General features: G+C 39.2%; 1 protein-coding gene across 6 annotated transcripts in view; it reads right to left on the reverse strand.

Annotated features, from left to right (window-relative positions):
• The window catches only part of ADAM11 (ADAM metallopeptidase domain 11), a 789,906-nt gene that overhangs the window by 473,537 nt on the left and 301,947 nt on the right, over positions 1-14,422 (reverse strand). For all 6 annotated transcript variants that reach the window (XM_085646660.1, XM_085646679.1, XM_085646669.1 and 3 more), the window contains exon 8: positions 3,259-3,323. In XM_085646660.1, coding sequence (XP_085502786.1) covers positions 3,259-3,323 — 65 coding nt within the window. The remainder of the gene's footprint in view (positions 1-3,258; positions 3,324-14,422) is intronic.

The raw sequence follows: 14,422 nt of genomic DNA on the forward strand, positions 1-14,422 counted from the left end.
GACGTCTTATTCCATCTGTGTTTGGGCTTGGAAGCATGGTGTACTTAATGGTTCAGCTTCTCGCAACCTTGTGTGCGGATATGTGACTTCTATTGGATTGTCAATTATTACCTTTTTCCTATTTCACAGTTATGCCCTCCCCCCTCTAATCATCTTATTGTGTTATGATCTTTTTATGAGGTATTATGTAAAGCTCTTTGATTTTGAGTCTAGTACGCGCTATATAAAAAGCTTTAAATATAGACACACACTGTATGCACACCTCTGTGGAGAAAAGAGCTAACCTGCTTTGTGCATCCCCAAAATATGTACATATATCGATAAGGAAGAGGGTTTTTTACTAAAACACCCCTCTTCCTTATTGATACACCCTACATGTACATATTTTGGGGATAGATGGGTGAAACATCCCCCTCACGTTGTCAGCACCCTGTGGGAGAAATAAAGGGAGCATTACTCTGTTATCATGCACACATATGGGGAGGTTGAACACTTTACACACTTTTTAGGCATAGGAGGGTTGGAGCAATCCCTCATAGAAACTGTAGGCACACCTCTGACGGCTGAAAGCATTGAACAAACCCACCTCCAGCCTCCTCACCCTTCAAAGAAATCTGAAGACTGGATGAAGTATTGCATTGAGAAAACAGAAGTTGAATTGAATTCATGATTTAAGAGGACAAGAAGGGTTAACTATCTTACATGTTTTCCAAACCCGCTCACCCTGCACACATTTTATATACAGTCGACGGGCAAGCAAAGGAGGAAGTGGTAAGGAGATGTTTGTGTGTGCCTCTTCATTCGTATGAGTTTCCGTGTGGGCATTGTTTTTGTGTGGGCAATCATCTATGCATATTAGTGTGTTCGTAAGGATGTGTGCATATGCGTGCTTTGCGGCGAATGGCTATACCGGTTGTGTTTGTGTATTTAGAGCAGACGATTGTCACGCCATCACAAACACCTTTTAATAACTCTGTGTGTGTGTAGGTGGCTTTGTGGGTGGCTCTATTTGTGTGTGGGTTGCTCTATGTGAGTGGCTCTCTGTGGGTGGCTCTGTGTGTGTGGGTGGCTCTATTTGTGTGTGTGGCTCTGTGTGTGGGTGCAAATGCAATAGGTCTCGCATTTGAGAGTGATTAAGATATTGACATTGTAAATAACAGTGCCGTTTTTAAAAAATGTTTAAAAAAAAAAAACATAAACAAAAATAATGTCATGAGCAATGTCAATAGCTCTAACTTTAACAATGCCGAGACCATTGCATTGTAAATGCATGTTATAAAATACCTACTAGCCCATTGGATTGGATGATTCAGGAATATACCTGCCCTGTAAAGAAATGCACTTGTCCATTCTAGTGTCATGCAGTGAGATGACAAATGATGGCAGCATTCACGTGATTTCAGAACTCGGATTAGGTTAGGGTGGTTCATCATGTATCAGGTTTTGATTCTGGCAAGGCTTTGATTCTGCCACCTTGCAAATCTACATACAGGGGCTGGACAAAAGCAGGAAGCAGGGTTAGAATGTCATTTGTGTGTCTGTCCAGAGCCACAAACTAATAAGCTTAAGTGTATTCACCAACTCCTCTCCAATCTCTTCTAACATTAGAAAATTACAACTGGAGTAAAACGGTTTGTGCCAGGCTGGGAAAGAGGGGTTGTACGGAAAGTGGATTTGTACTCGATTAGCAGAATTTCACCATCTATACAGATGTATATCTCCTTATGCAAAAATTAAATTCACCAAAGTTTGCTAAGTGTGTGATTTCCAGGCCTACTTCTGTAAAATCTTGTGAATTCCTGAAAGTTGTAAATCTTCACCAATGCAAGGAAATATAACTGCAGGGGTGCATATTTGTGACTTACTTGAAGAATCGGGCTCCTCATTAATTTTCATATTGAGCATGATGGTTTGGCGCAGAACTCCATGAATAATTGCTCTTTGTTTTATATAATGGTGTAGTTCAAATATGTTTTACAAAAGGATGCCACAGGGAAATTGTTTTTAAAGTTTACGTTTAAAAATGTTTGTGTACATTTTAATTAGGATATGAATCTTTCCTTAGTTGCAGATAATCTTCTAGGACAGATCCGTACTGTAAACTAGCAGCCAAAGCTCTTGTACTGCCGGGGATGGGTACACTTGTCCAGTGGACAAAATAAACATGAAAACCTGTTGTCTTTTTACCTGTCAGAGCACTTTTACCTCTTCTCCCCCTTCCGACCTCACACACACCCCTGCCCCCAAGAGCGGGGCTGCCTCAAACTAATGATACAATAGTTTTTCAATATATTGAGTTGCAGGTCTGTCCTTTATGAGTCCCTCCAGAAATGTATGGTCTGTGAGGGCAGACAAGAAACAATCAGTATTACTTCAAGGTAATTCTGAGGAATTTGGTGCAACTATCTGCGTGTATGAGTATATAACATTGTCTAGGACGCAAGGAAAGAAATGGCAAATATCAATAACTAATCCAAACATTATAACTATCTATAACCTTCTCACAAGCATGCTCATTTGGAGAGAAGGTGCAGTTCACCTACCTGCGTTGGAACTTCACTGAAAACCCAGCCATGGCCTGTGCAGGTAAGAGCAGTGGGGCTAAGAGGGGAAGGTGGGGGTGGGAATGGGGGGTTCGACAGATGAAGGAAAATTAATTATTCATTTAATTGTCCCCGATCGTCTGTCGACAACACCCTCCCCCCCGCAATCCAGCCCCACCGCTCTTACCCGCATGGGCACCGACTGTGAATACCAACTTTAAATCAAGGTCCATGGAAAATATAACTGGGCACACTGGTGCCTTCAGGTGAATGGTCATTTCTCTAAAATGCACCCAAACCTCACCTAGGAGTACAATCCAACATGTCTCCAACCAATTAAATGGCCCTGGGGGAACACCCCAATGCACACTTAGCACACACTCCCTTTATTTATGATAAACTTTGCAGCAAATGTCTTAATGCATGTTTCATACTTACATGTTCAGCGGCCTTGATAATTCAAAAATGTACATGTAGGTTTAACTTCAAACTCAAACTAAATATCTCGCCCCACTGCATGCTTCATTATGGACGTTCTAGCTATATTAATTGATTTGATAGTCATCTAATTACTACCTGGTCTGGAGTACCTCTGGATCTCTCAGAGGTGTTTACGACTGAGGAATTATTGTGACCACCTAGGCAAATTTCCTCATAACCACCCTGACTATGCAAGAGAAATGCACAAATGAAAGCATTGCACACACTTCTGTACCTGTCGTTTTCTTCTAAGTTTTGGTATATTGGAAGTATATTCGTCCAAGCCATAAAATAGGCACCCTGGGAACAGAAGGATAAAAATTAAATTATTAAGAGAGGTTTGTAGAGGAATGTGTGTTCTATTACAGAGGTCAGACCTCAATCATAGAACCAAACAGGAAATTAAAGTTAAAAACTAAAAGAAAATAATACACAGCTATTTTAGTCACAGTGAGGTAAACACATTACGTTGTGCAAAAAGCACAAAAACACCCTCAACAGACATTCACATGCAGAGTAAAAGATTGCTTTAAACTCACTATCAACCTGTCAAAGATACTTCCAATCACACCAAATCCCAGGGGACACACAGATGTAGTTCCTTGATTCACCTCTATGTTATCCCCGAAGAGACCCCATTTTACGGAGCAGCCTCAAACTTATTTCCAGGTTCAGCTCTAATTTAAAAGATACCCCAGTCTCATCATTGAGGTCACTTCTATTTCATCTAAAGAAACACATTTATTTAATCCTGAAAAGTGCTTCTGTGTGTGATACTGCTGATAGAATACTTTTGCTTAATGGTGTTTGTACATGCAAGAGAATGTAGTCATAAAAATTACACTACACCCTCAACACTGATGTGCATGCCCAGCACTGCAGTATTGGAATTCCTGGGGATTCCCCGTGACCAATACTCTCTAGATGTCTATAAGCTATCTGCCGGGTATTGATTTCCACAGTGGCCCTTCAGGGTGATCAGACAGAAAAGTGATCTCAGTGTAGTGGTGCTTACGTCCCATTGAAGATGTCCACCACAACCCTTGCCAATTCTTGCCACTGCCAGTTGTCCCTGTAACTGGATAGAAATATGGCAAGAGTCTGTGGCGGGAACTTGGAAAGAAACATGCCTGGGCATGCCTCTGTCTATGTTTAAAGAGAGCCACCAGGGCTCTCTCAACAGCATCAAAGCTACTGTTAAAGGTTTAGCAAAAGGGCATAAAGTGGAAACGACAGAGTGCAAATTTGGTATTTGAGCATTTTTACTCTGTTCATGTAACGACCTTCATGATTCCACGGAGTTCAGCAAAGGGCAAGCCAGGCGTAGCACCTGCGTCTTCTGGCTACACCTAAATGATGTCAAAGACTGAGAAAAGTATCATGCAAAGAAATACTATCCAACAAACCCCAAGTAGAGCCTGGCACAAAATACGGCCGGCCGAAGTGAGAGAGGTCATCACCCATGGTCCATGGCAACCAGACGATAACCTGGAGCAGAGTGTCGCTTTGGCTAAATTCTGCCTTGGACAATATAGCACCAATCAATCAAACCATCACAGCCAAGAAAATATCACAGCCCTGGTGCAATGAAAATCTTAGGATATCAAAGCAGAATTGCCTTAGACAAGAACAAAACTGGAGAAAAAATTATGAGGTGGAGGAGAAAAACATCTATTAAAATAAACTAGCCGAACATAAAAAACATATCTTAGCAGCAAAAACCTCATATTACTCTGAGCATATAAAAGCAGCCCGTGATGCAAACAAATCCCTTTTCTTAGTAATAAAAAAAATTGGTAGTACCAGCTAGCCCTAACCATGCAGTAAAAAATCTAAATGTTTGTGATGTGCTGGCAAACTTCCTTCAAGAAAAAATTGCTAATATTTTTAATATAGTTACTGTGAAGAGGGTAGCTGGTCAACAAGATGGGCACGCCTTAACTGCCTCTCTAGGTCAAATCAGATTTTCCACCTTTAAGGCCCCTTCAGAAGAACAACTCACAAAGTTAATTCCATTAATCAAATCTGGTGCGCCACAAGACCCCTGTCCTCCTAAAATAATGCATACGATCCCTGCTCAAGTGGCACAATATCTGGGACAAATTCTTGACAACATGTTTGCAGGAGGAACCTTCCCTATTCACTGGAAACATGACGCTATTTTGCCCCTGTTAAAAAGAGACAATCTGAATGCTTTGGACCTGAATAACTATCGCCCTATATCAAGACTTCCCTTCGCCGCCAAATTGGTAGAGAAAGTAATGAATCAACAACTTTCAGAGTATCTGGTGGAAAACTCTTTATAGGACGATATACAACACTGATTCAGAAAAAACCGTAGTACAGAGTCTGCAACTGGTGGTAGCAATTGAGGATATACAGGAATTGCTTGACAGGGGAGCGACAGCGGCCCTGATTTTGCTGGATCTCTCCGCTGAGGTAATTCAGTTTTAACTCCATTCTGTATTCTGTCGCCATTTTTTTGCCCTCACTCAGGCAGCTTGGTAAACCGAGTGTTTTTGCCCTTTGTACTGCCACGTGTCAAATAACCTTCCCTTCCTTGTTGTGAAGCCAATTCCAGGAACTAGCCAGACTGACTAAATCCCTGCCTACACTGACTAATCCTTGTCCCAACTATTTGTTGGCCTTCAGTATTCTTTCTCCGCATTATCCTATTTTGCAAGTTGTCCTTTGAAGCACACAAACATGTCCTGCCGTTACTGATTGACCTATAGGTGCTGTCATTGATTGACTTATGGGGTTGGGTAAAAACATGACCCGAGTGGGACGTTCTGGTTACATGATTCCTTGTTTTGAATGTTCTCCTATTGGCTAATATTTGGCAGATCTTGTATGTCCATATTGGCATTTTGCATGCTTGCATGAGCCAGGACTGCCCCTTTCTTTTATGCTGAGTATGTAACCCTCACATATATAAGGCCCCAGTGTTCTGCTCTCTTGGGACTGCCTCATTCAGTCGCTGCGGCTTCTGGGTGACATAGTCACACTCATTTTGAGTTTAATAAAGATGTTCTTTTATATTTCAGTTTCTGTGCCAACTTCTTTTTTTGTTAGTTTAACCCTGAGAAGGAGTTTTGAATTTCTTCAATTGGTGCCCTCTCTCAGGCTCATCAGGAGTGGCTATCTGAGGGAGCGATCTTGTCAGGAGACTCAAATCTACTGAGGAGGACAGGACAGGACTCTACTAAGGAGGTACTCTGTGCACGGAGATTCTGGGGATTCTTTGTCTCTGCAGCCCAGTATATTTCTGAACTTCCTGATTTTGATCCTCCACATGATATCACTCCTGACTGAGAATTTTTTTTTGGCGTGAGTATTCTAAAAAGAGACCGTTAGGTCATTCAGAACTTGGCAGTTAGAATTTGGACAACCTTTTTATTGGTAAGAGTCGTTATGAATTTGTGTTGGCCAACTTTGGATTTGTATTGGATTGATATGCAAATTGCAATTTGTGTAGGCAGGTCATGAGGAGATTTTTCTCTACTTTGTATAAAATTTGAACGGTGCAACGTACGGAGAGTACCTTAAGCACTACTTTGATTATAAATACTTGCATATTCTGCAGTATTTTTTTGGCATGCCTGTTTCAAGCTCACATCGAAGAATGTGTTGCTTTTTTGTTTTTGAAGGTACCATAGTGAGATGTGAATTAAATTAGCCGGCTCCCATGAGGGAATACCTAAATAGGTTTAGGTATAAAAACATATTTCTTCCTTGGTGATTCTGTATCCCCAGGGAATTAAAATGTGGACATAATACATACAAGGATCCTTTGTTCTGCGCAATCTTATGAATGGAGTGTATTTTGGCTTCTTGGACATATAGCAGTCTGTTGGGCTGGTTTTTTTGCAGTCTTTTGGAACACTATTAAGAAGCGTTTCTTGTAAATATGACTTGCAACTAGTATTTACAAATGGTTTGGTTTAAGTACAGTCTGTGGGCTGTCCTTTGTTTCTGTCCTAAGTGTTGATCTGTGGGTTAAATGTGTGTTTCTGTGGGTTAAATATATGTATCCTGAGTGTTTGACCCCTTTCTGTTTATGTCTGAAATTAGCTCAATGTGTGTTTGTGGTTTTTCTTGATGTTTTTAGTCTGTTAAGCAAAATGTCAGTTAATTAATATTAAGTAGAAATTAAATAAAAATCCAGAAATGAACCATGTGATATGCTAAATAGCTATATGTTGCTATATAATTTATAGAGTAAGCAATTATGCAAATGTACAAACTGTTAAATGCTTAAAAAAAATAGAATTAAAATTTACATTCACTAGGAATACAATGGCCTCAAAAACAAAATTGTGTGTTTTGTAGAAAAATAAACTTATAGTATTTTTTACTTACACATATTGTATTAGATATTAACAGGCAAACACTTCAGCTGAAGTAAATTTTTGCTGAACTCAAACGCAACACGCATTGATATGTCTTAGTTTGAAAAAGACTGCCACCGTGCTCATGTTACAACACTGAGAGACAAGCTTTTATTGTCGCTAAGCAAGCAGCTCTAATAGACAGGAATGTCTACTCAGCCAGGACTTCGCCCTCAGTTGAACACGGGTGAAACTTTGCATTTCAAAATGTTGTTTTAAAAATGTTCCAAAACTAAGGTTCATTATTTTGTATTACAGGAAGACATTTCAGTTAAGGGTTTCCTCTCTTTAAGCATTTTTATAAGAATATTTTTGGTTCTAATGTTAAAATAATTGTTCTGTTAAAAAAAAAAAAAAGAGTGGCGAAGAATTTTTTTTTTTGTCATGTTTTAAGTTAGGCTTCTGTGCTTAGGCTTATAAATGAATGCATCTAAAATGATAGGCAAGGGATGCAGCTTGCTTTTATATGTGAAATTATAAAAAATGATTGGGTTTATCAAAAATAATTATTAATTATGAAAAATAATTATTAAGAAATAAGTGCTTCTAAATTCATTTTTTTACTATTTATAAAGCTTAATACTCATACGGTGACCTCCTAGCATTATATTTTAATTTAAGTTGTGTTGTACTGCATAATGAGGACATTTGTATATGGAATTTCACTTGGTGCAGGCTTAAAAAAACTAATTTTTCTAAAGGATTTGCAAGAGATATGTCTAATGTCCAATATCTGCAATCTGTAAAGAACATTCTGAGGATGATTAATATGTAGCACAATTATAGGATATTCATTTTAAAGTGCCCCAAATATCAAAGTCGAAATTGGGTAAAATAGACTATTTAACAGCATTCTTGCCCTTTACAATAGCTTTAAAGTGCCTTAGGCTTCAGTAAATGCATATATTTAGGTATAATACAAATTTGCAGGTTGTTCCCATTTGGGGTTGCTTTTAATGTCTCAGTGAGCCAATGTGCCCAGTGCAGAGGTTTGGGTTTAATATCAAGATTAAAGGTTCTAACTCTAGCTAGACCTACTGAGATGTTCATCCTTTTAAGGTTGATGAACTAAGTAGCGTTGCATAGGGTAGTAACAAACATTTGCTCTAAAGCTAGTATGTTATTATGTTCTGTGAGTTATTCACAGTAAATGTTTTAATAATTTAAGAATAGAAATAAATTGTAGCCCCTAAAAGAAGTAATATATATAACATGTGTTTTTAAAAAGGGTTAATTATTGCAGGTTAGGAAGAGTTAGGAAGTTTTTTTTGTCTGTGACAAGCTTCAGGGTGAGGAGAGAGACAGGTCTGAGGAGCGCAGAACGCGAGGCAGATTTTGACCTTGAGGTCAGTAAGGTGGGAGTTAGGAGTGAGTGTAAACAGATGGAGAAACCATTGCTTGGAAAAGCTTCTCTGACAAGAAGACATTAATGCGTGCACACCATAGGAACCTTGAAAAGTGGCGGGGACCAGGAATGCTGGCAGAGGCTGCATAGCAGCCCAGAAAGTTCTGCTGAGGTGTTAATCTTAGCTCTTGGAGGACTGTGCAAGGTCGAGAAGTGCATTCCTGCACGGCCTCGCTCAAAGCAGAGCCTCAAAGGGGGTGATACATTCATATTTTTGCTTTTGAAAATACTGTCCACGTAGTTGCCTTAATTTAAGATGGTTGCTTACAATTGATATTTTGTGTGTTATGTGAAGTATCAGTAGTAGGTTGAAACAAGATGATTTTTTTTTTGTATGACTTCTTTGAAAACAAAACAAAATGTTTGTGTGTTTTCCATGTTTTTGCATTTTGTCCTTCTATGAATTGTTCCTGCTGGTCCTGTGTGTCAGAAGCGACACAGTAAGTTATATTTGACAGCCGGTCACCACTAACTGGTGACCAGCTGTCAAACGGAGGGTTAGGAAAGTAAAAAAACTGTAATTTTAATTTTAAGCCTGACAAATTAAGCAGGCCCGAATATTGGGTTTTGGGCTGCAGGTTCATAGTGCATAAAGTACATGACATGGTGTTGTGAGGAACTGGAACATTAGCTGAGATTACCGTTTATGGTGTACGGGCCAGCGGTAGAGTTAAAATTTGTGTACTATTTTGACTTTTGTGTATCACCCATACTCTTGGTATTGTGTCACAAACTTGACTATCACCCGAGTAATTTTTCGTTCTTCCTATAGATTTTTCTTTTGCCGCTTCTCCCCTGATTGATGTTGCATTGTGCCTAGTTATTGGGGATTTTAGCTATGTCCTAGTCCCATTTCTCTTTTTCGAATTCCTTTCACCAGTCAGCCCTTTTATTATTATTGGTGTATTGTTCAGGTTCACATTTCCAGACTGTAGTAATGTACCAGGGACCCCCATATTATGTATAATTACCTTTTTGTATGACCAGACTGGCTTTTAAGAATTTTCTTTAGGCCTACTTCGATGTTTTCCAGTCTGACTGACAGGGTAGTGATGGACTGGTTAACTGACTCAATACTATAGTAAGACAAGTTTTCCACCTCAATAGGAGATACCTTACATGTATTTTTTTGAACATGACAAATTTTCAATGACTATTTTAATTTGGTTTTTTACCCTTTTGTTCCTGCTTCTTTAATTTTCGGTGGGATCAGATGTGTTCTAAATCATGGAAATACCAGGACTCTCTAGTTCTTGTCTTTTTTTTCCACATTTGATTATTAGCCTGTGTATTGCATAGTGCACCTGATGCACAGTTATTAAAGGGAGGTATCTACATGTCCCTGATAATCTGTATCACGTGATTTCTCTTTTGAGGTGTTCTAGATAAGGAATTTAGGAACACCTAGACGTAATCATTGAAAAACAAAAAAAAAAAAAATGTTTACCCCATTAGGCAATGCCACCATCTGATAGAATTCCCATGTAATTATCTACCCTCAGATGGCAGAGGATAATGAAGGGTACACAAATTGAAGAGACTAGAAGTACTGCCTTTGAGAATGACAGTGTATTCTAGACCAGAGTTGTCCTATGGCGTATGGTCACTCCCTTGCAGATTGTAGGCCACCTGCTTGCAGTCCCATTGTTAAATACAATGAACTGTTTTTATACTAAACTGAGGGAAACTAACAACTGTGTCACATTTCCTACGTCACTAGATTCTGCGGGAATTAAGTCATAATAACCTGCAGAACACTGATTTAATCCTAATTCCCATCAGTGACAGCTACAGATGAAAGACGGACGTCTTGGCCCTACAGTCCAAGCACCCAGAAAGTAGCAAGGCTGGACAGCGATCGCCAGCGCGCCATCAATGGTATCTCCAAAGCATCGTACTTGCTCCATCAGACGGCGTTGGCCTTTACAAAACCAGAGTTTCAGTGTAAAAGAGCGAAAGAGAAGGATCCCTGTTGTTGATGGCAGAGCTGGTTTGAGGCTTCAGTTTTCTACCTGTCATGTGCTGGCAACCTCTGACAGTGTGCGGTCCATTGAGCCCCTTGGCCTGAGCTTTGACCACCCCCGCTCTCTTTTCTTTGCTCCAACGGAAGGGCAGTGCACCGGAGGATCTAAGGCACTACATGATGAAAGGAAAATTAAATGAAAGAGCAGCCCAAACATCCTCTGACACTGAATAGCGAGTGATGGAGCCTGAAAGTGTTGCTGAGCGTGAAAGTCTGTTGCTCTTTCCGATTAACAGTACTTGGGTCTGCACAAGATGATCTGTGCCCATGACCAACGAAGAGCACAATATCTGTAGTGCCTGCCGCAGAGGAAATATATTGGTGCACTGCCTTGAGACATTGAGACTTTCGAGTAAGCTGTGAGTGTTTGCCAGGAGGGCACTCCAACGGATACTGAGAAGCACTATTTTCATCGAAGGCCTGAATGAAGAGGCCCAATGCGGAAGAAAAAAACAGAAGCAGATTTGATGGACGATAGAAGCCTACCAGAGAGGCTTAGAACGGACTTTGGCATAGTTATGGTTGCATAAGCGGTTACCGTGCAATTGCATGGAATGGGTGTTAGGAGACTGATTCTTATTGTTTTGCTGGCATTGTTTTAGAGTAGTATTCTGTTTAGTAAAAGCAGAATGAGGTCTATCCTCTGTTGAAGAGTATCCCCATTTCACCTGAGAGCATTGATAAGGATCGCCACTGTTTCACCTGAGTATACAATAGTCACTGAAATGCATAAGAGCCCTGAAAAGGTTCGCTAAATAATTTTAGGATTTGCTTTTGCCTAGGGTTGTGAAAAAATGATAATCCTGTTTGTAATAATGGTCATTACTTTCTTCTGCTATCTGAATGTTAATTATGACTCAATGCTTTGTTCTCTTTGTATCCCTGTTGATAGCTTACATATACCTGCTTAAATTAAATGTGTAGAATGGAAAATGCTCACCTAGCAATGAATTAGGATTTGCTAGGATTTGCCTGAGTAATGGCAAAAGGAGGGTCTGAGGTAATTCAGTTTTAACTCCATTCTGTATTCTGTCGCCATTTTGTTGCCCTCACTCAGGCAGCTTGGTAAACCGAGTGTTTTTGCCCTTTGTACTGCCACGTGTCAAATAACCTTCCCTTCCTTGTTGTGAAGCCAATTCCAGGAACTAGCCAGACTGACTAAATCCCTGCCTATACTGACTAATCCTTGTCCCAACTATTTGTTGGCCTTCAGTATTCTTTCTCCGCATTATCCTATTTTGCAAGTTGTCCTTTGAAGCACACAAACATGTCCTGCCGTTACTGATTGACCTATAGGTGCTATCATTGATTGACTTATGGGGTTGGGCAAAAACACGACTCAAGGGGGACGTTCTGGTTACATGATGCCTTGTTTTGAATGTTTTCCTATTGGCTAATATTTGGCAGACCTTGTATGTCCATATTGCCATTTTGCATGCTTGCATGAGCCAGGACTGCCCCTTTCTTTTATGCGGAGTATGTAACCCTGACATATATAAGGCCCCAGTGTTCTGCTCTCTTGGGACTGCCTCATTCAGTTGCTGCGGCTTCTGGGTGACGTAGTCACACTCATTTTGAGTTTAATAAAGATGCTCTTTTATATTTCAGTTTCTGTGCCAACTTCTTTTTTTGTTAGTTTAACCCTGAGAAGGAGTTTTGAATTTCTTCAATTGGTGCCCTCTCTGAGGCTCATCAGGAGTGGCTATCTGAGGGAGCGATCTTGTCAGGAGACTCAAATCTACTGAGGAGGACAGGACAGGACTCTACTAAGGAGGTACTCTGTGCACGGAGATTCTGGGGATTCTTTGTCTCTGCAGCCCAGTATATTTCTGATCTTCCAGATTTTGATCCTCCACATGATATCACTCCTGACTGAGAATTTTTTTTTGGCGTGAGTATTCTAAAAAAAGACCATTCAGAACTTGGCAGTTAGAATTTGGACAACCTTTTTATTGGTAAGAGTCGTTATGAATTTGTGTTGGCCAACTTTGGATTTGTATTGGATTGATATGCAAATGGCAATTTGTGTAGGCAGGTCATGAGGAGATTTTTCTCTACTTTGTATAAAATTTGAACGGTGCAACGTACGGAGAGTACCTTAAGCACTACTTTGATTATAAATACTTGCATATTCTGCAGTATATTTTTGGCATGCCTGTTTCAAGCTCACATCGAAGAATGTGTTGCTTTTTTGTTTTTGAAGGTACCATAGTGAGATGTGAAATAAATTAGCCGGCTCCCATGAGGGAATACCTAAATAGGTTTAGGTATAAAAACATATTTCTTCCTTGGTGATTCTGTATCCCCAGGGAATTAAAATATGGACATAATACATACAAGGATCCTTTGTTCTGCGCAATCTTATGAATGGAGTGTATTTTGGCTTCTTGGACATATAGCAGTCTGTTGGGCTGGTTTTTTTGCAGTCTTTTGGAACACTATTAAGAAGCGTTTCTTGTAAATATGACTTGCAACTAGTATTTACAAATGGTTTGGGTTAAGTACAATCTGTGGGCTGTCCTTTGTTTCTGTCCTAAGTGTTGATCTGTGGGCTAAATGTGTGTTTCTGTGGGTTAAATATATGTGTCCTGAGTGTTTGACCCCTTTCTGTTTATGTCTGAAATGAGCTCAATGTGTGTTTGTGGTTTTTCTTGATGTTTTCAGTCTGTTAAGCAAAATGTCAGTTAATTAATATTAAGTAGAAATTAAATAAAAATCCAGAAATGAACCATGTGATATGCTAAATAGCTATATGTTGCTATATAATTTATAGAGTAAGCAATTATGCACATGTACAAACTGTTAAATGCTTAAAAAACAATAGAATTAAAATTTACATTCACTAGGAATACAGTGGCCTCAAAAACGAAATTGTGTGTTTTGTAGAAAAATAAACTTGTAGTATTTTTTACTTACATACATTGTTTTAGATATTAACAGGCAAACATTTCAGCTGAAGTAAATTTTTGCTGAACTCAAACGCAACACGCATTGATATGTCTTAGTTTGAAAAAGACTGCCACCGTGCTCATGTTACAACACTGAGAGACAAGCTTTTATTGTCGCTAAGCAAGCAGCTCTAATAGACAGGAATGTTTACTCAGCCAGGACTTCGCCCTCAGTTGAACACGGGTGAAACTTTGCATTTCAAAATGTTGTTTTAAAAAGGTTCCAAAACTAAGGTTCATTATTTTGTATTATAGGAAGACATTTCAATTAAGGGTTTCCTCTCTTTAAGCATTTTTATAAGAATATTTTTGGTTCCAATGTTAAAATAATTGTTCTGTTAAAAAAAAAAAAAGCGGCGAAGAAAAACATTTTTTGTCGTTTTAAGTTAGGCTTCTGTGCTTAGGCTTATAAATGAATGCATCTAAAATGATAGGCAAGGGATGCAGCTTGCTTTTATATGTGAAATTATCAAAAATGATAGGGTTTAAGAAAAATAATGATTAATTATGAAAAATAATTATTAAAAATAAGTGCTTCTAAATTCATTTTTTTACTATTTATAAAGCCTAATACTCCTACGGTGACCTCCTAGCATTATAATTTAATTTAAGTTGTGTTGTACTGCATAATG

Source organism: Triturus cristatus, chromosome 1_1, assembly GCF_964204655.1.
Source record: "Triturus cristatus chromosome 1_1, aTriCri1.1, whole genome shotgun sequence".
Classification (NCBI taxonomy): domain Eukaryota; kingdom Metazoa; phylum Chordata; class Amphibia; order Caudata; family Salamandridae; genus Triturus; species Triturus cristatus.